The following is a 19246-nucleotide window of genomic DNA, read 5'->3' on the forward strand; positions in this document are numbered from 1 at the left end:
AAATAGTGTTTTGGATTTCTTCAAAGAAGAACCCAGAAGTGGAATCCTGGGTCATTTGGTAGTTCTATTTTTAATTTTTTTTTAATCCTCACCCAAGGACATGTTTCTTTTGATTTTAAAGAAAGAAGAAGGGAGAGGGGAGAGAGAGAGAGAGAACATTGATGTGAGAGAGAAATATTGATCAATTGCTTCCTGTACACACTCCTACTGGGGATCGAGCCTGCAATCTGGGTTGTGCCCTGACTGGGAATCAAACCCAGAATCCTTTGACACATGGGATGATGCTCCAACCAACTGAGAAACACTGGCCAGGGCTCTATTTTTAATTTTTTTATGAACCTCTTGTCTGATCGCTGTGGCTGGGACTTCCAGTACTACGTTGTATAAGGGTGGTGAAAATGGACATCCCTGTCTTGTACCTGTTCTTAAGGGAAACATTTTTAGTTTTTGTCCATTGAGTAAGACGTTGGCTGTAGGTTTGTCATATATAGTCTTTATTATGATGAAATATGACCCCTCTAGTCCCACTTTGCTGAGAATTCTTATCAAAAGGGGTTCTGGATTTTGTTGAATGATTTCTCTGCATCTATTGATATGATCATGTGATTTTCATCCTTCATTTTTTTATGTGATGTATCACATTTATTGATTTACAAATATTGTACCAGCCTTGCATCCCCAGAATAAATCCCACTTGGTCATGGTGTACAATGTTTTTAATGTGTTGCTGGATCCGATTTGCTAATATTTTGCTGAGGATTTTAGCATCTATGTTCATTAGGGATCTTGGTCTATAATTTTCTTTCTTTGCAGTGTCTTTATCTGGCTTTGGAATTAAGATAATGCTGGCCTTGTAAAAAGCTTGGAAGTCTTCCCTCCTCTTGAATTTTTTGGAATAGTTTGAGGAGGATAGGTGTTAGTTCTTCTTTGAATGTTTGGTAAAACTTGCCTGTGAAGTCATCTGGTCAAGGACTTTTGTTTGCTGGGAGTTATTTTATTACTGCTTCAATTTCATTTTTTGTTATTGGTTTGTTCAGGTTTTCTAATTCTTCCTGATTGAGTTTTGGAAGATAGTATGTTTCCAGGATTTGTCTGTTTTGCCCAGGTTGTCCATTTTGTTGGCATATAGTTGTTCTTAGTATGTTCTTACAGTCCTTTGTATATCTGTGGTGTTGGTTGTAACTTCCCCTCTGTCATTTCTGATTTTATTTATTTGGATCCCCTCTCTTTGTTTCTTGATGATTCTGGCTAAAGGTTCATCAATCTTGTTTATCTTTTCAAAAAACCAGCTCTTGGTTTCACTGCTTTTTTGTTTTTTGTGTTTGTTTTTTTTTTAGTCTCTATGTCAGTTATTTCTGCTCTGATCTTTATTATTTCTTTTCTTCTAGTTACTCTGGGACTTTTTGTTGTTCTCTTTTTAATTCTTTTAGTTGTAGGGTTAGATCATTTATTTGAGCTTTTTATTATTTCTTGATGTAGGCCTGTAATGCTATGAATTTCCCGCTCAGGATTGCTTTAGCCTTGTCCCATAGCTTTTGGGTTCTTGGGTGTTCATTTTCATTTGTTTTCAGGAAGTTTTTGATTTCTTCCTTGATCTCTTTGGTAACCCATTATTGTTTAAATACATGCTATTTATCCTCCATGTATTTGAATGTTTTTAAGTGTTTTTTTTTTTTTATTATTGTAATTGATTTCTAGTTTCATGTCATTGTGACCTGAGAAGATGCTTTATATGATTTCAATCTTCTTGAACTTGTATAGACTTGTTTTGTGTCCTAACATGTAGTCTATCTTTGAGAATGTTCCATGTGCACTTGAGTAGAATGTATATTCTGCAGCTTTGGGATGAAATGTTCTGTAAATATCAATTAAATTCAACTAATGTATTGTGTTGTCCAGGTTTGCTGTTTCCTTGTTGAATTTTTTGTCTGGAAGATCTATCCAGTGATGTCAGTGGGGTGTTAAAGTTCCCTACTAGGACTGTATTGCTTTCTATCTCTCCCTTAAAGTCCTCCAGGAATTAAAAAATATATTTCGGTGCTCCTATTTTGGGTGCATATATGTTTACCAGGGTTATATCCTCTTGTTGGATTGATCCCTTTAGTACTATGTAGTGAGTTTCTTTGTCATTTTTACAGCCTTTGTTCTGAAGTTTATTTTGTCAGATATAAGTATTGCTACCTCAGATTTTTTTTCATTTCCATTTACATGGGAAATTTTTTCCATCCCTTCACTTTTATCTTGTGAAAGATGTTTGTTCTGAGGTGGGTCTCTTGTAGACAGCATATATATGGGTGATGCTCTCTTATCCATTCAGGTACTGTGTATCTTTTGATTGGATCATTTAATTCATTTACATTTAAGGTTATTTTGATATGTTCTTATTTGTTGTCATTTTTATTCTTCATGTCTATATTCCTCCTCCCCGTACCCCCATCTATTCTTCTTACAACAGTCCCTTTAACATTTCTTATAATGCTGGTTTGGTGCTAATAAACTCCTTTAGCCTTTTTTTGTCTGAGAAGCTCTTTATTTCACCTTCAGTTTTAAATGATAGCCTCGCTGGATAGAGTAGTCTTGGCTTCAGATCCTTGCTCTTTGTTACTTTGAATATCTCATGCCACTCCCTTCTGGACTGTAGCGCTTCAGTTGAGAAATCAGCTGACAACCTTATGAGAGCTCCCTTGTAGGCAACTGACTGTCTCTCTCTAGCTGCCCTTAAAATTCTTTCTTGTCTTTAATGTTTTCACTTTAATTATGATGTGTATTCTGTGGGTCTCTTTGTGTTCATTTTGATTGGGACTCTCTGTGCTTCCTGAATTTGTATGACTTTTCACCAGGTTACGGAAGTTTTATGTCAATATTTCTTCAAACAAGGTTCTCATCCCTTGATCACTTTCTTCTCCCTCTGGTAATCCTATGATGCGGATGCTGCTCTGTTTCATGTTGTCCCACAATTCCCTTAAACTGACTATGCTTTTTAACTATTTTTTCTTTTTGCTGCTCTAATTGAATTATTTTTTCTACCTTGGCTTCTTATTTGATGAGTTTATCCCCAGTTTTTTCTAAACTACTGTTACTTCCTTCCAGGATGTTCTTTATTTCAGCTACATCATTCTTCACTTCTGACTTTTCCTTATTCATGGTTTCAGTGTCTCTTTTTATGCTGATGTAGTTCCCAATAAGTTTCTTATAGTTCTCATTAAGTTTCTTGTAGTTCTCACTAAGTTGTTTGAACATGCTTATAATCATTATAATATGCTTATAACCATTGCAGTCTATATCCAATAAATTGCTTGCCTCCATTTCATTTAGCTCTTTTTCTGGAGTTTCCTCCTGTTTTTTCATTTGGGGCTTGTTTGTTTCCCCATTTTTGCTGTTCCTTTGTGTTTGTTTCTGTGTATTGGATAAGACTACTGTGTCTCTCAATCTTGGTGGGGTGGCCTTTTTGTGGGACCCAGTGGTGTAGTTGCCTTGATCTTCTGAGATGAGTGCTCTAAGCATGTCTCTTGTGTGGGTTATGTGGGCCCTCCTGTTGAATTTTGGTCTTGATTGTTGTCTGCTTTGTGAGTGGACTCAGCCCTCAGGCATGGTGACTGTGAGTCTCAACCCAGACCACATCGTGCAAAATGTCATTTATACAGGTGCTGATAGAGCAAAGCAAGACTAAACCAGACCACAACATGGAAAAAAAAACAAAACGAAAAACCTACAGAACAACAACTGCAACAATAAAGACTAAAAAAAAAAATTCTAAAAGACATTAGACTAAAATAATTAGAGGAGAAAAAAAATCAAAAAAAAAAAAAAGAAAAAAAAGAAAGAAGGACAAAACAAGAATAAGGATAAAAAATAAAAGAAAGAAAAAATAAATTAAATGATAATTTTTAAAAGTAAAAAATAATGAATACAACAAAATATACAAGATAGGAAAAAAATGGGAAAAAAGACAAGAAAGAAAATAACTAAAAATTAAAAAGTAAAGAGAAAAAAGAATAGACTAAATGGAAAGATAAAAATAAGAGAATATGAAAGAAAAAAGTGAAGAAAGAGGAAGAAAAACAAATCAAAGGCAAACAAAAAAATACACCTTGGGATCTTCTATTTGTGTAGCTTGCTGGATTTTGTCCAGATGTTGTTGAATTTGGCCCATGAATATGTTGGACTGAGGCCTCCTGGGAAGTTCTCTGGTGTGGGACAATGTGAGTCACTGTCCATGCCTGGCCCGGGGGCAACCTGACTGAAGCCTCGAAGGGCAGACCCCTGAGTAGTCCAGTGGGCGGGCCTCTGTAGCCCAGAGGCTGGGTCTGCCTCCTGTCTCACACCTTGAATGTCCCTGTTCTGAACTGCTCTCTCTTCTTCCACAGATATAGGGTTTGTAGGGGTATCCTGGTCCTGGTCAAGGTGGTTTAAACAGTCTCCCATTGGAGGTGGTGCCCATAGCTTGTAGGAGGGGCAGGTGGGCACTTCCTCTCCTTCCAATGCCTCAGCTCTTCTTGGGTCACTCACAACTTTGCTGTCACTCCATGCAAGAGGGGATATTTAAAAACCCAGCTTCACTTTGCTCTCCAATCTTTCAGCACACTGGCCGTCACTGGGTGGGGCTTCTACCCAAGATCCCATAGCCAGATGTTCGAGTCTTCCCACACCACCAGACCCAGCTGCACAGGTGCAAATTTACATCCCAGAGCCATTTGACAGGTGGGGGTGTGGGGCCAGCCTATCCTGTGTCTACACCCCTCCTACCAGTCTTGATTTGGCTTCTTCTTTATATCCTTAGTTATAAGAGTTCTGTTCAGCTAGTTGTCAGGTGGTTCTCAAGGGTGATTGTTCTATAATTTAGTGGAAGTTTTGATGGGGTCATGGGAGGAAGTGAGCAGAGAGTTTTCCTTGGGTATGTTTTATTTTTATTATTCTAAGTTTATAAATGAAGAAACTGAAGCACAGAGAGTTGAAAGAAAATTGTTTAAGGTAATAAGGTAGTTAGTGGCTTAGATAAGATTCAAACCAAAGAATCTTCTAGATTTTTTGTTCTTCATCCATCATCAATACTGGTGGAATCTTTATGGTACAAGGTTGGACATCAGGAATTCACTGTTTTAAGAGGATATAAACGTGGCAGGCTGATGTGGGATAGTGGGAATGGAGACTAATGCTGGATGCACATGAATGAGGATGACTTTCTCTCCTAAGGCCATACCATTGTCCCTATCACCTGAAGTCAGCATGATTTGCTATCTCTGAGCTGTGGCTGTGGGCTCATTCTTTCACTATGATTCCATATATATTACTTTTAGAAAATGTCCTTTAGTCTCCAAAATCTTACTACCAGAATATTCCTTTTGAAAGCTTTTTCTGGTCATCATCAAGTATTTTGTGTCTTATGGATGTAAATATTATCTCGAACAGGAGCAGTCTGCATCAGCTTGATAATGATGGAAATAAACCTGTGACCCAGCTAGGTGGGCCTTGCAAGTGCCTTTAAAACCAAAAGAGATTCCCTAAGGTTCAAGCTTTGTTCACTTTCCCTGGAAAACTATCAATTATCAAGGTTACTTTACAGGCCATCAGAAAAATACCCGGTTCCCTCAGGCATCATTCATACCCTCTGATGGAGTCAAGAATGTTACACAGAAACACCTCATGTTTTATTTACAGAACTCTGGAATCGATTATGGAGACATTTCTTCCAGAATAGCACTCCGGGAGAAATTGGAATGTAAAACTTTTGACTGGTATCTGAAAAATATTTATCCAGCCCTGAAGCCAATACGCGACATTGTAGGCTACGGAAGAGTACGTATTATGAAATTGCATTTCAGAGTTTAAATGTTTGACTGTAACAGAAAATGAGACCTGAATCGCATCACTACCTAGAAAAGGGTTTCCAAACTCCATCCTGCCCAAGATTCCCTTCCTATCCCCAACTCCTTCCTTGGCTTTTTGACCTTGGACACTCTTGGTTTCCTTTTATGTCTTGCTCCCCAGTTTCCATCTCTCTTCCTTCTCTCTGCCTCTGCTTCCTTACTTAGCAAACTGCAGCCCTTGCTCTTACCCTCCTAGTTTCTGAGCCAATCAGGGTGTTTGGCCTCACACACCTAAATCGGGGCATAAGTGCTCCTTCTCTATCTGTGCTGTGATGGTCCAAGGGGGTGGGGGTTCCCAGGAAGTGGGCATCACAGCAGCGTCTCACTTCAACATTTGTCTAGTGCTTAGAAAATTGCTGTCAGGATACCAAACCGCTGGTCCCTTTGGCTGGTAATTTCTGGCACCCTTGGAGTACTGGAGAAAATGCAGGGCCTGGGGAGACTTGAGGGCCTTCTTTCTCTGACTTTTTCCAATCATGTTGTCATATGTTTTGCCCCTTCAGCTGAAAAACCCACTGGATGGAAATGTCTGCCTGGATCAGGGACCTATTCTAGGCAACACCCCCACCATGAATTACTGTAATGAATACAGTTCACAGGTATCCTCCTAAAATCAACTGGGGGTGGGGAGAAAGATACAGAGAGTACTTCTTGATACTCAGGAAAGTTCAGTGCTCCCCATGGTGACTGAGTGTCCAGGGGAGCCATGAGCAGTCTTTTTATCCACTATAGGGTCAAGGGCCTCTCCTCTGACTGTGTCCATGGCACACCCCTTTGCTGTCTTCTAGAATGTCTACTACCATCTAACTGGGGAGTTGTATGTGGGACCGCTGATTGCAGAAACAAACACTGATGATCGCTGCCTGACAGACCCTGGCAGTGGGGAGAAGCCCACTTTAGAGCCATGTTCCAAGGCAGCCCAAAATAGACTGCACATATATTGGGATTTTAAACCGGTGAGTCACATTCTTTTTAAAGGATATATTCAAATATAATCTGAGAGGTTCAGATTTGATTTGATAGTGTTTTAGAAAGACTTATTTTGTGCCAGTGTGTAGGGAAAGCACTGGAAACATGGAACTGGGCGTGGAACACTGAGCCTGTTGACTAAGGTGGGGTGGTTAAGGGAAAGGAATATGTGATATGTTATAGCTTAACAGTTAAGAGTTTGGGTTCAAATTGTAGTTCAGTCACATTTAGCAATTTTATTACCCTCTTTGAGAGACTCAGTTTCCTCATATATAAAGTGATAATATCGACTTTGCGGGTTTGGAGGATTAAATGAGATAATGTGTGTAAAGCTTTTGGCACACTGCCTGGCACATAGAAAGTGCTCAATAAATATTAGCCATTGTGATCAGTTTTATTGTTAATGATAATCAGAGTCAGAAGCACTGGGCTGAAATTTGACAGGGACTATATAAAAGTCCTGACTTTAACTTCAGCGTCAATTGACCAAGAATAAGGTGGAGGGAATCTGGCAGAATTTACGTGACAGTGACATGAGTGACCTGGTTGACCACAGTCTATGTGTGAATTTACTGTGTGATAGGGCAGCATTAAGTTGCACTGGCAAGACTGTGACGTCCTAATGGTGGGAGGCAGTGCTTTGTCTATGGACACACCTCTGAGCATGTTGGTACTGTATGAGGTTCAGGAGCCACATAGTAAAAGACATGGACAATCTAACACAGTAATTCCTAACTTAAAGCTAAAAACCTCTTTGAGAATCTGCTGCAGGCTATGGGCTGTCTCCAGAAGAACATATATGTGCATATATGCGCACAATTTTGTTACAATTTCAGGAGATTTTGGATCTTAGATTAAGTCTCTCTGAACTAGACAATATCAGTGAAAAGGAGGAGGAGAGTAGGTCCTGTCTTCCCACTCTAAGCTCCAGCTGTATGGAAATACATATAATTCTGTGAAAGGCCATGCTCCCTCTTAGGCACTTTTGTAGGTGTGTTTTCCTCTCCTCCCTGCTCTTTACTGGGCCAGATTCAAAGTGTTCTTCTGTCTCATTTTTTCTTCTAATTGCCTGCTCACTTCTTTTCATAGCTAGACTGGAGGCTGGAGGCCAAGGCCTGGCTTCTGTTTGTTGTTTTCTCTCTAGCATCTAACACAGTGTTTGGAGTGTTGCAGGCATTCAAGAAATGATTGCAGAACAAATAAAAGATTGGCAGACCTGGAGGTACTGGCTAGAGGAGAGGCGAATCTAGAGAAAAGACAGTGCTGTGTTCATGAGAAAGAAGAAGTAGACTTGTTCAGTGTCTGCAGGAGGGCAAAACTAATAAGACCAGATGTTGGAGACCAAGGAGTTTGACTTAGCATAATGGGCAGGGGGAGGAATTTCTAACAGTCTAACGGCTTAAACTGTCCTACAAAAGAGTGGGCTGCCTGGCGAGGTGGTGAGCTCTCTGTCAATGGTAGTCACCAAGCAAAGCATATTTGAGCATCTGGCAGGCCTAGTGTAGTTCACGTGAGTTTTTGAAATCCTTAATAATATCTTTTGTGTGCAGAAAATGCAATTACAGGTTTGCTTTCAGTTAAAAATTAATAATTAACTTATTAAAGTTATAAATTAAAGAACTCGTTTTTCTTTAAGCTTTTATGTTCCACTTACAAATCTTATTTTATTTATGAACCTATCAAGTTTTAACAATCACTTTTTATGTGTTTAATCTGTGTGACTTTTATTTGTGTTTTTTGTTTTATTATATTAGCTAGACTTTCTAGTACTACGTTGAATAAGAGTGGTGAGAGAACATCCTTGCCTTGTGCCCAAATGTAAGGGCAAAGCATTGAGTCTTTAACTGTTAAGTATAAGTATAACATTAGCTGTAGATTATTTTGTAGTTGAAGTGATTTCCCTATGTTTCTAACTTTTTAAGAATTTGTTTTATACCGAATGTGAGTTGAATTTTGTCAAGTGCTTATTCTGTGTCAATTGATATAATCCTATTTTTTCTTCTTTAGCCTCTTTATATGATGGATGACACTGATTGATTTTCAAAGTTGAGCCAGCCTTGTGTACCAGTAATAAATCACACTTAGTCATGGAGTATACTTTTTTCCCCCATACTTTGCTGGATTTGGTTTGCTGGTATTTTGTTGAAGACTTTTGTGTCTAAGTTTGTTAGAGATCATGGTCTGCAACATTTTTTCCCTTCAGTCTTTGGTTTCAGTATTGGCCTTGTAGAGTGAGTTGGGAAGTATTCCCTCTTCCTGTAGATAAAATTTATCCTTTTGACAGAAATTAAAGAATAGACCAATTTCTGAAAGAGGCATTTTCTGGAAGATATTGTCTTAAATTGGTATACAACATAGTACTAGAAATTCCAGCCAATATAATCCTTCTTTAAATGTTTAGTATACTTCTTCAGTGAAACCTTATGGGCCTGGAGAATTCTTTTTCAGGAGCTTTTAAACCATGAATTGAAAAAAATTTTTACTGGCACAGGGCTATTCAGATTATTTATTTTGAGTTTTTATGATTATTTATGATGCTTGAGTTTTGATTGTTTATGGTTTTTGGAAATTAACCCCTTAAAATTTATGAGTATAGAGTTATTTGTAATGTTTTAATTATTTATTTATTATTATTGAGATGTAATTGACATATACATTATATTAATTTCAGGTGTACAACACAATATACATAATTTGTTGCAAAATGATTATACACAATAATTTTAGTTAGCATCCATTACCAAACATAGTTACAAAATATTTTTTTCTTATGAAGCTTTTAAGATCTACTCTCTTAGCAACTTTAAAGAGGATTTTACAATTTGATAAATATCCTTAAACATTATAGCTTATATTTATAAATTTAATACATTAAATTTTCTTTCTTAAGGCATTCAATTATCTGAGTTTAAATTGAATGATTCTTAAGTTCTTTTAAATGTTCAAAAGTGTTTGCAATCTAGTGAAATTTCAACATAAAATCACAGATTTAATTATTCAATTACACCTTTTAAAATTGGTAGCACAGCCTGGGGCGCATAGCTCAGCAGTTGAGCATCGACCTGTGATCCAGGAGATTGCAGTTCGATTCCCGGTCAGGGCACATGCTTGGCTTTCGAGCTCAATCCCCAGTGGGGTGCATGCAAAGAGGCAGCCGATCAATGACTCTCTCATCATTGGTGTTTCTATCTATCTCTCTCCCTTTCCATTTTTTTCTCTGAAATCAATAAAGATATATTTTTAAAAAATAAAATAAAATCGGTAGCACAAGAGTAATATAAACAAAGCACGCGCTTAAACATAGTAACATATGTAGAATCTTTAACAAATACTATGTGTTTGGCTCCCTTAACATTTATACTTTAGTCTAAATCTCCTGGGAATTAAAGATATTACATATGCTAAAGAAACAATTATGGCATCCCAAACATTTTGAGGGTTGCTTTTTAAGAGCATTTTGGAAGATCTCTTCCTCAGGTGGCTGAAGTTGCTGGTAGAATACAGATTGTGGCTGGGCGAGACCTGGAGCTGCAGGACATCCAGGGAGAGTGTACCTACCCTCTGGTGTCCAGGCTGGATCTCTTTTTATGGTCACTATGCCAAGAACTCCAAAAGTTAAAGAGGGAGGCAATCAGGTAGCTCATAGTGTTTCCTGATTTTAAGTCCGTTTTAAGTCAATTCATTCTATCTAAGCCTTTCATAACCATCTTATCCCAATTCTTTCAGATATGAATGTGATATTTGACTGAATGTTGGGACTCTTTTGTGCTCTATTTACTTTGTAGACACAACTTACACATTCATTCTATAAAAAGTTACCTAAGATATTTTGCAGAATTGAGAGGGAGGTAAGCCTAGATAATCCCTTTGTTTTCTTCCAAAGTCATGATTAACATTTTGAGTCAACCAGAGGGGGTTATGACTTTCGAAGACCACAAGAGAGAGAGAGTGCCAGTGACTGTGAAGAGTCCCAATGTGAAGAGATGAGTTAGAGACACATCTGAATTTAAGGAGAATGTGGGTGAAGGTCATTGTTTGGAAGTCTTCCAGATGGAGTGACAACTCAGGACACAGAGAATCTCTGGGAGAGGTAGTGAGAAGGAAGAGACCACTTGCAGTCAGGGTTCGAGAAGAGACCTCTGGGGAGTGTGCTCCCAAGCTGCTAGTGGTAATAGCTCCAGAAAGCAATTCAGCTCTCTATAGGAAAACCCCGACACCGATCAGAACTCTAAAACTAATTATGCCCCTTTTAAAGGCACTAATTCTCTTTTAAGACAATATCTTAATTTAAGGAATAATATAGAATGTAGGTCAAGATTCATATAAAAAACATCTTAATACTTATCATAGCAAAATATTAGGAAAAATTAAATGTTTAACAGTAGGAGAGATTTTTTATTCATCCCTTGAACTGAATATTATATAGCCATTCAAACTATTCTCAAGAAGTGTATTTTCAAAAAATTAATGAAATTGGAAAATTCACGTGATGTAGTGTTAAATTTAAAGAACAGGATATAAAAACTCTATATACAATGCTATCCCATTATGAGTGCTTCTAATTTTAAAAATATATTTTCCAAGTTAAAAAAAAAAAGCACATATTCTTTCTGTAAAAAGGAAAAAGAAACAAAAACAAAAATATTTTAAAAACTGGCAGGCAATACTCCTCAAGTAAAAACCAAAGCAAAAATGTATTAGATCCAGATGAACACAATGTAAAAGAAAACAGAGTCTGAGTAGGACACTGCCAAAGTACATTTCACTTGGCAGTGATGAGAAAATAGAAAAAAGACCACTGACTCTCTCAGAAAGGTCACAGTAAATTATAATAGCCAAGATTTATTGAGTACGTATTAAGTGCCAGGCACTGGGTTAAACGTGATCTAATTTAGCTTTTTTTTAAAATATATTTTTATTGATTTTAGAGAGAGGAAAGGAGAGGGAGAGAGATAGAAACATCAATGACGAGAGAGTCATTGATCGACTGTCTCTTGCATGCCCTTGACTGGGGATCGAGCCCGCAACCCAGGCATGTGCCCTGACAGAGAATCGAACCTCGATCTCCTCGATCCTAGGTCGATGCTCAACCGCTGAGCCATGCCCCGCCAGGCTAATTTAGTCTTTACATAAATTTTATAAGAGAAGTATTATTATCATTAGCTCTACTTTACCTATGAAGTAACTAAAGCACAGAGAAGTCAAATAATATTCCCAAGGTCACACAGCATGATAAATGTTGAGGGTTCAAAGACAGAATCTCATCCACTGTTTGTTATTACCTCGCTGATTAGGAAGTTTGCTTCTGAAAGGGAGAAACACACTGAATGTTGGCTTGAAAAGGAAGGTAGAGTTAAAGGTGTCTCTCCCTGCCCCCGTTCTAATATTGGGACATTTGGATATATTTAAAGTCAATAGAAAAGGAAGCTGCCAAGAGGGAGAAATAAAAGAAGGATGTTAGACAGGAAGAGTTTTTCTTTATGTATGTCAAGGACGGCTGGGCTCAGAGCACAGGGCGCTGCTGGAGTAGAGACAGGCAGGGCAGCTCCCCTGAGACCAGCCCTGAGCAGCATTCGAGGACTGCTCATGGCATTCCCCTGAGGGACTAGACTGACTGGAAGCCGGGTCTTCTGACAGTGTGAAACATAAAGGCACGTAGTGAAAGTGGGCATCAAGGATAAAGCGTGCTAAGGAGGCCTGGAGGAGTAGCTCTAAGGAGTAAGCCAAGTGCTGAGGCCAGACTGCTGTAGGCACATTTGTGGGTAGGCCTGCTCCATTGGTGGCCCCTCTCGGGGAGCCCAGTGTGGTCTGGAAGTGGGGGCCAAGAGAAAGGAGCAGTGGGAGTGATGGGAGGAGATCATGAACCGGGAGAACCACCCTGAGTGGTGATGCTGGGTGGATGCACCCTGGGAGGTGGGGGCGAAAGGAGTCCAGTGTGGCCAGGGGCAAGCGACTGTGGGGGAGCAGGGCTGTCGGGGGCAGTTTGTGGTTGAGGGAGAAGAGAGGTACAGAGGTGATGGTTATGGAGAGAGCAGGGATGTGGCCATAGAGATGGTGCCCTTCCTGCTGTTGGAACACTTGGTGGTTGGTAACGTGGGCGAAACAGCGAGATCCGGATTTCCCACTAGACAAAGGAGGCTGTTAACTCTGAGGACGACAGCAGAGGGAAAGCAGAGTCACCGGCCCTGAGGCAGGCAGTGCGAGTTATTCCTGCCACAGATGGAGAGGGGCGTGGGGAGTGGGAGGGCTGGGAGAACAGGACAGGGCCTGGACAATGGTGTGTCACCAACTGTCGAGCCTCGGAAATAAGGAAGAAAGAGGACGAGCCCTCCTCCCTCTTCCCCCATTAGTGTGGGGAGAGGCCTCTGCCTCAAGATGCTCAATAAATATGAACCCTAACGTTAACCCTGGTGTTAACTCTAAACCCACTTTACAGATGAGGACATTGAGACTTAGGAAGGTTAGATGATTTGCCAAAGGCCCCTGTGTTTGTACATATTGCAGCAGGGATTTAACCCAGGTGCTTTAACTCTAAAGCCAGCAACAGTTCCCAGTAGTAAACCCTGGTGAAGCCCCCCCCCCCAACGGGAGAGGTAGGAACTGCCCCTTCCAGTGGTGGAGAAAATAGGCTGAGGTTCCTGAACGCAGCTCCCGCTCCAGACCCACCACAGAGCCTCACCGAGGAGGGAGGAAGCATCCCAGTGGGTTTCATGGGCTCAGGGGTTGAAGACCTGAAAAGGAAGGTCCAGGAGAGAAGGGCATGGCTCTCCAAGGCGCTTCATGACTTGTCAGTCACACTCACCTGACGCTCCAATCTCAGGAGAGGCAGATGATAAGGTCAGAACCCAGCCCTGCATTTCTACCCCAGATCTACGGTTAGCTTACCATGGGGCTGGTGGAGAAAGCACTGGGTGACCCGACTCTACACTTGGCTTCACTGGTCCTCTGGATGACTCGCAGAGGACTGAGGGGCCCCTCTGGCATACCTGTGAGCAGAGCAGGGAGAGGAGGCACAGGGGAGGTGAGGCAGGGCTATGGCGTTTCAGTACCTTGACTGTCTCTCTTCCCATCTAGCAAAGAGCCCTCAAAAACAGAGTCACCAACCGATGTCTGGAGATAAAGAAGAGCAATTTGGGTTTCTATATGCCTGTGCTCCAGACCTGTACCACACAAGTGTGGACAATCCAGCATACCGTCCGAGGCTGGGGGGCCAACTAGCATCCCGTGATCCTCAGAGAGCCTGCATGTGGGACATCAGTTCTTGCCACTGAATGGTTTCTACTCCCAGTGCCATTCAGAGCACAAGCACGTGTGAGGAAGAAAAGGTGCGTGTGTTTTTCGGTGACTTCAGCCTGTGACACAGGATGCAGGGAGGTGAGGCCTGTGCACGTGTCCGGGAGCCCTGGCCGGGAAGAGTAAGGAAACGACAGTGCCTCACCCCAGCCTCCCTTGGAACGATACATATCAAATGCCATTCTTGGAAACTCCTTGAAATAGCCACCATCATCTGGCTGTCATGTGGGGGAGAGAACCAGGAGGGTGGAAGATATCTTTGACTTCTGCCAACGCTGTTTAGTCTTCATTCCTGACAACTGCTGCCACCATCTGCCCCACACCTCCTCCCAGCTCATCTGCTCAGACTCCCTACTGCCTCGGGGCAGCCACACTGGAGAGGCCGGGTCATCGTCGGGCAGCAGGGAGACAACTATTTCGGTGCCGCCAATTCTCTAAAGCTGTGTTGCTGCTCCTACTCTGTTTTCTGGGATGTCCTGAAAGATACAACAAATAGATAAGTAATCTTAAAAATTCCTCCAGTTGTCCACTCACAGCAGTTTTATTTGGATTACCCAGTCTCTCCCGTATCAACTAGGTTCCAGAGGCTGAGAGTAGGAGTTGCCTTAGCTAATCACAGCTCTGGACAGTGCAGAGAGAATGCTAGAAACATCTAAGCTATCTGGATCTTTCTCCAAGTAGCTCATAATATTTTTGTTGTTGTCAATCCTCACCTGAGGATCTTTTTCCCATTGCTTTTCAGAGAGAGTAAAAGGGAGTTGGGGGCAGGGAGAGTATGTATTCAATAAAAAAACAGATGAAAGACACAATAGCTTTTTTAAAAAATATCTTTATTGATGTGAGAGAGACACATAGATTGGTTGCCTCTACATGCACCCTGAGCAGGGCTGGGGATCCAACCTGAAACCCTGGTACTTGCCCTTGACCAAGAATCGAACCAGCAACTCTTCAGTATGCGAGCTGATGCTCTAAACACTGAGAACACCAGCTAGGGTGAGCTCATAATATGTAATAGACTTGATTACCCATTTCCTTCCACAATCTGTAAATTACGGGGAAAGGCTTGAAACAGAGGGGGATCACTTATTAGGACACAAAGGAAAGGTTGTAGGAAAAACCTGAAACCCAGGCTCTTAACTGCCATCCACTGGGTAAGTCCTTTCCGCTAGCTGGTGAGGTGGGAAGACATGTCCTGGGCAGCCAGTTTTGGGTAGGTCTTAGAGGATGGGACTGGGCACCATGGTGAGAGGGGAGGTAGAACGAACCTGTGTGTTGTGTTGTGTTGTGTTGTGGGCTCAGCTTTCAAGTAGGATCTTACAGAGACTCTTCTTCAGAGGGTCTTTTCCCCTTTGTCTCACATCAAAGCTACTTGGGCCTGATACTGGTTATCATTAGGCTTCCTTTAGGCAATTAGCAAGCAGGACACTGTTAATTTAGCACAGAATTAAACTGGCTAAAAGTTTTTAAAATAAGCTTTTAGAAGTGTAAAGTCATAAGTGTATCGCTTGATAAAATTTTTACAGTGAGCACCGTATCAAAAACTAAGACATTGCCATAGATAATGTTTTATTATGAAAAAATTACAGAACAGGATAAATGCTAAGCAAATGTATAACTTCTAGCTTCTCCTTACCAAACTGAAGGGAAAATGCAAGTCATAGCAAAATTTTTTAAAAAGTATGTATCCAATAAAAAAACAGATAAAAGACACAATAGCTTTTTTTTTTTTTTTTAAATATATCTTTATTGATTTCAGAGAGAGGAAGGGAGAGAGAGAGAGAGAGAGAGAGAAACATCAATGATGAGAGAGTCATTGATCAGCTGCCTTCTGCACGGCCCCCGCCTGGGGATTAAGCCCGCAACCCGGGCATGTGCCCTGACCGGGAATCGAACCATGATCTCCTGGATCCTACGTCGATGCTCAACCACTGAGCCACACCCGGCCAGGCAAAAGACACAATATCTTAAACATATGAGAAGATATTTAACCTCACTCAAAGATAGAGAAATTCAAATTAAAACTGTACTGAGATAATTTTTCACTTATATTGGTGAAAATTAAAAAGCATGACAGCAGGTTCTATTGGCAAGGTTATGGGAAATGGGCAGCCTCATATTGTGATGGTAAGGATGCAACTGGTACAATCCTTTTGGAGAGATATTTGGCAATATCTAAAAAGATTAAATGTGCATTTTCAATTTGTACCAATAAGTCCCCCTCTAGGAATTTACACCTCCCAAAATAAGAAAATACAAAGCAATTATTTGCAGTATTGATTGATAAATGTTAAGAATAAAGTATATGCTCAAACATCAGGGAGCGGCTGAATGCATCAACACATTGGAGTACTATGCAGCTATAAAAAGAACTGGGAACTTTTCTTTGAGCTGATATGGAGTGATTTCCAGTGTGAAAAAGGAAGATGGCATTTATATTATGTACCTTTTAGGTAAGAAATCAGGAAAAAATATACATGCACTAGTTTATTTCTGCAAAATGAAACAAAGATAAACCAGAAACTAATGACATTGGTTACTGATGGATGGTGGTTGGGAACAGTATGGAAAGGACTGGGACAGGGTAGAAGGGCTGTGGGGGGAGTGACGCTTCTCAAAATATACATTTTTCTATAATTTAGACTTTAGAACCATGTGATATTTCATAACATAAATACATAAAACCAGCAAGGATGGAGGGAAATACAAAATGAAGTACAAGCTAACACAGGCAAACCTGACTACCTTTCTCTAGTTTAAATGAATACATACTCACTCTAAGCACACTCAGCATCCAGCACCCAGATCTCAGTTCCTAAATATTTTCCAGTAAAAGGAATTAGGGCACCTGGAGGAAATAGCTGGTTTTAGGGTTGTGGGGCTGGGACATTTTCCAATGTTAGAAAATAAGAAACTACTTGAATGATTGGGAATGTCACAATTTACAGCAGCTAGATTCAAAGGGTTTAATTTGAACCTTAAAATAAATAATGATTTTTATTAAATAGATTATAAACCATACAATAAAATAAGAACCCGCAAGTTCATACAAATGAGTGGATGGACGGACGAATGGACAGATGGATGGATGGATGGATAAATAAGAAGGGAGAGCTCTTCTTTATGGCAGAATGCTGACTAAAAATGGTAGGAAGAATTATGGATCTAGAAAATTATTTGACAACCCACATAGCTGAAGTTGTTTTAAGTAAGAATTATCAATGGATGTTAAAACTAATGGGCGGTGAGGAACAGGATACACGCACAGTATCAGAGTAACTCCCTGAAAATATTTATTAACTACAAAGTAAAAATAGTAATTTCATGGTGGAGAAACCTGGCAGACACCATCTTAACTAAGTGATCAGTGTTAATTAACATCACTAGTTACTGAACAAAGGGATATCATATGCCTCCTGAAATGATTCAGCCAGAAGAATACATCATTTCTATGGTATTCTTGACCAAAATACAGGACTCCAATCTATAAACTTGAGGGACATTCTTCAAAATAAATGGTCTGTATGCTTCAAAACTGTCAAAGTCATAAAAGACACAGGAAGACTGAGGAACTGCCCCGGAATAAAGGGGACTAGAGAGACGTGACAACTAAATGTGATGTGTGGTCTTGGGTCAGAATCTGGGCCTGAGGGGAAATTCCTTTTCCTTTGGTTATAAAGGACAGAGGGGACAACTGGTGGAATTTAAGTAGGGCTTGTTGATTAGATAATAATCTTGTATCAATGTTATTTTCTTGATTTTGATCATTGTACTCTATGTGAAAATGTCCTTGATTTTATGAAATGCTCACTGGAAGGTAGATTGGGGAGCATTATCGCTGACATTTTCTATGTATGGATAGATAGATGACAGATAGATGATAGATACATAGGTAGGTAGATAGAGCAGTGGATGGGTAAATGGATGAAAACAAACGGAGCAGAAAATAAAACAAATGTGGTAAAGTGAATCTGGATGATGGTAAAGGATATACAAGAATGCCCTGCACTATGTCTGCAGCTTTTCTGTAAGTCTGAAATTGTTTCAAAATAAAAAGATTTAAAATACACCCAAACAAAAAATGTCTGTCTAGATATACATTAAATATCTCTTCCTGCTAAGCGGCGTCCATAAGCAATGCTGCCCGTCTACCGTTGGTGCTACTGATTCTTTGAGGGGAATCTGTGATTCTCTCACACCCACAGTTAGGGTGACAAAGCGACTCAGGCTCCCCCGCTTTCCCAGAGGCTCCCAGCTTCCAGCGGCTGAGCTGATCTGTGGGGCAGCCTGACAGTTAAGACGAGAATGGAGTCGATTTGCTTCGCTGGCCCTGAACCCACCTATCTGCTTGTCCAAAGGTCTACATGAAATTCTGCCATGACATTCTGCTCCTCTGCTCACGGTCTGCTACTGGCCCTCAATGGTCAGAAGGCTGTGCAGGTCATCTCAGCGACTATCTTTAGTCCAGTCAGGAGACTGTTCCCTTGGCAACCAAGTTCATTTTTCACTGATTCCTCTCTCTCTGATTTTTGGGAATGTTGGAGCTCTAATATAAGTTAAAGTTACCTTATAGACAATAGAAATATGACAAGTTGATACACAAGGCATCGTACGACCCCAACAGAGAACTGATTCTGTGTGAAGCCCCATGAGTCAGATCCCTGGAACCCTGGCCCTGACAGCTCCCTTCCTCCGCTCAGACAGCGATAGTCCCTGGGAGGTCTCACAGTGTCCATTTTTCTCCCCATCTCACACTGCTCTGGGTTTCTTGGTGGTCATCCCTGATCGACCCCTCATGGCCATGTGGAGAAGCCACTCTTACAAGCATCCTGAAGGAACCACACTTCACTGTTACCCAATGCTCCTCCCCCGAAGTGGCCGGCTTCTTTCCTCTTTTCATGCTCTTTGTCCAAAACTAAAGGTACAAAGCAGCTGTGCTTGGCCCCCTCAAGTTCCCACAGAAACCCCAGGAATACAGCTCAGATTGGCCCCTGTCCTTGTTATAGCTGCTGCTTCTCTAGAATTCTGGCCCTTTTCCAAAGGCAGATGGGCCCAGAGTGCAGTCACGCCATCATGACGGGTTGTCCCTTTGCTCCAGGCCCTCAGCGTCATCTACACCA

General features: G+C 40.7%; 1 protein-coding gene across 1 annotated transcript in view; it reads left to right on the forward strand.

Annotated features, from left to right (window-relative positions):
* Nucleotides 1-14054, forward strand: part of GALNT8 (polypeptide N-acetylgalactosaminyltransferase 8) — a 57796-nt gene extending 43742 nt beyond the window's left edge. Inside the window, exons 8-11 of the mRNA XM_016215218.2 lie at nucleotides 5659-5796; nucleotides 6371-6466; nucleotides 6656-6823; nucleotides 13911-14054. Coding sequence (XP_016070704.2) covers nucleotides 5659-5796; nucleotides 6371-6466; nucleotides 6656-6823; nucleotides 13911-14054 — 546 coding nt within the window. The remainder of the gene's footprint in view (nucleotides 1-5658; nucleotides 5797-6370; nucleotides 6467-6655; nucleotides 6824-13910) is intronic.
* Nucleotides 14055-19246: the final 5192 nt, after the last annotated feature.

The sequence above is a fragment of the Miniopterus natalensis genome, chromosome 2 (genome assembly GCF_054644295.1).
Source record: "Miniopterus natalensis isolate mMinNat1 chromosome 2, mMinNat1.hap1, whole genome shotgun sequence".
NCBI lineage: Eukaryota > Metazoa > Chordata > Mammalia > Chiroptera > Miniopteridae > Miniopterus > Miniopterus natalensis.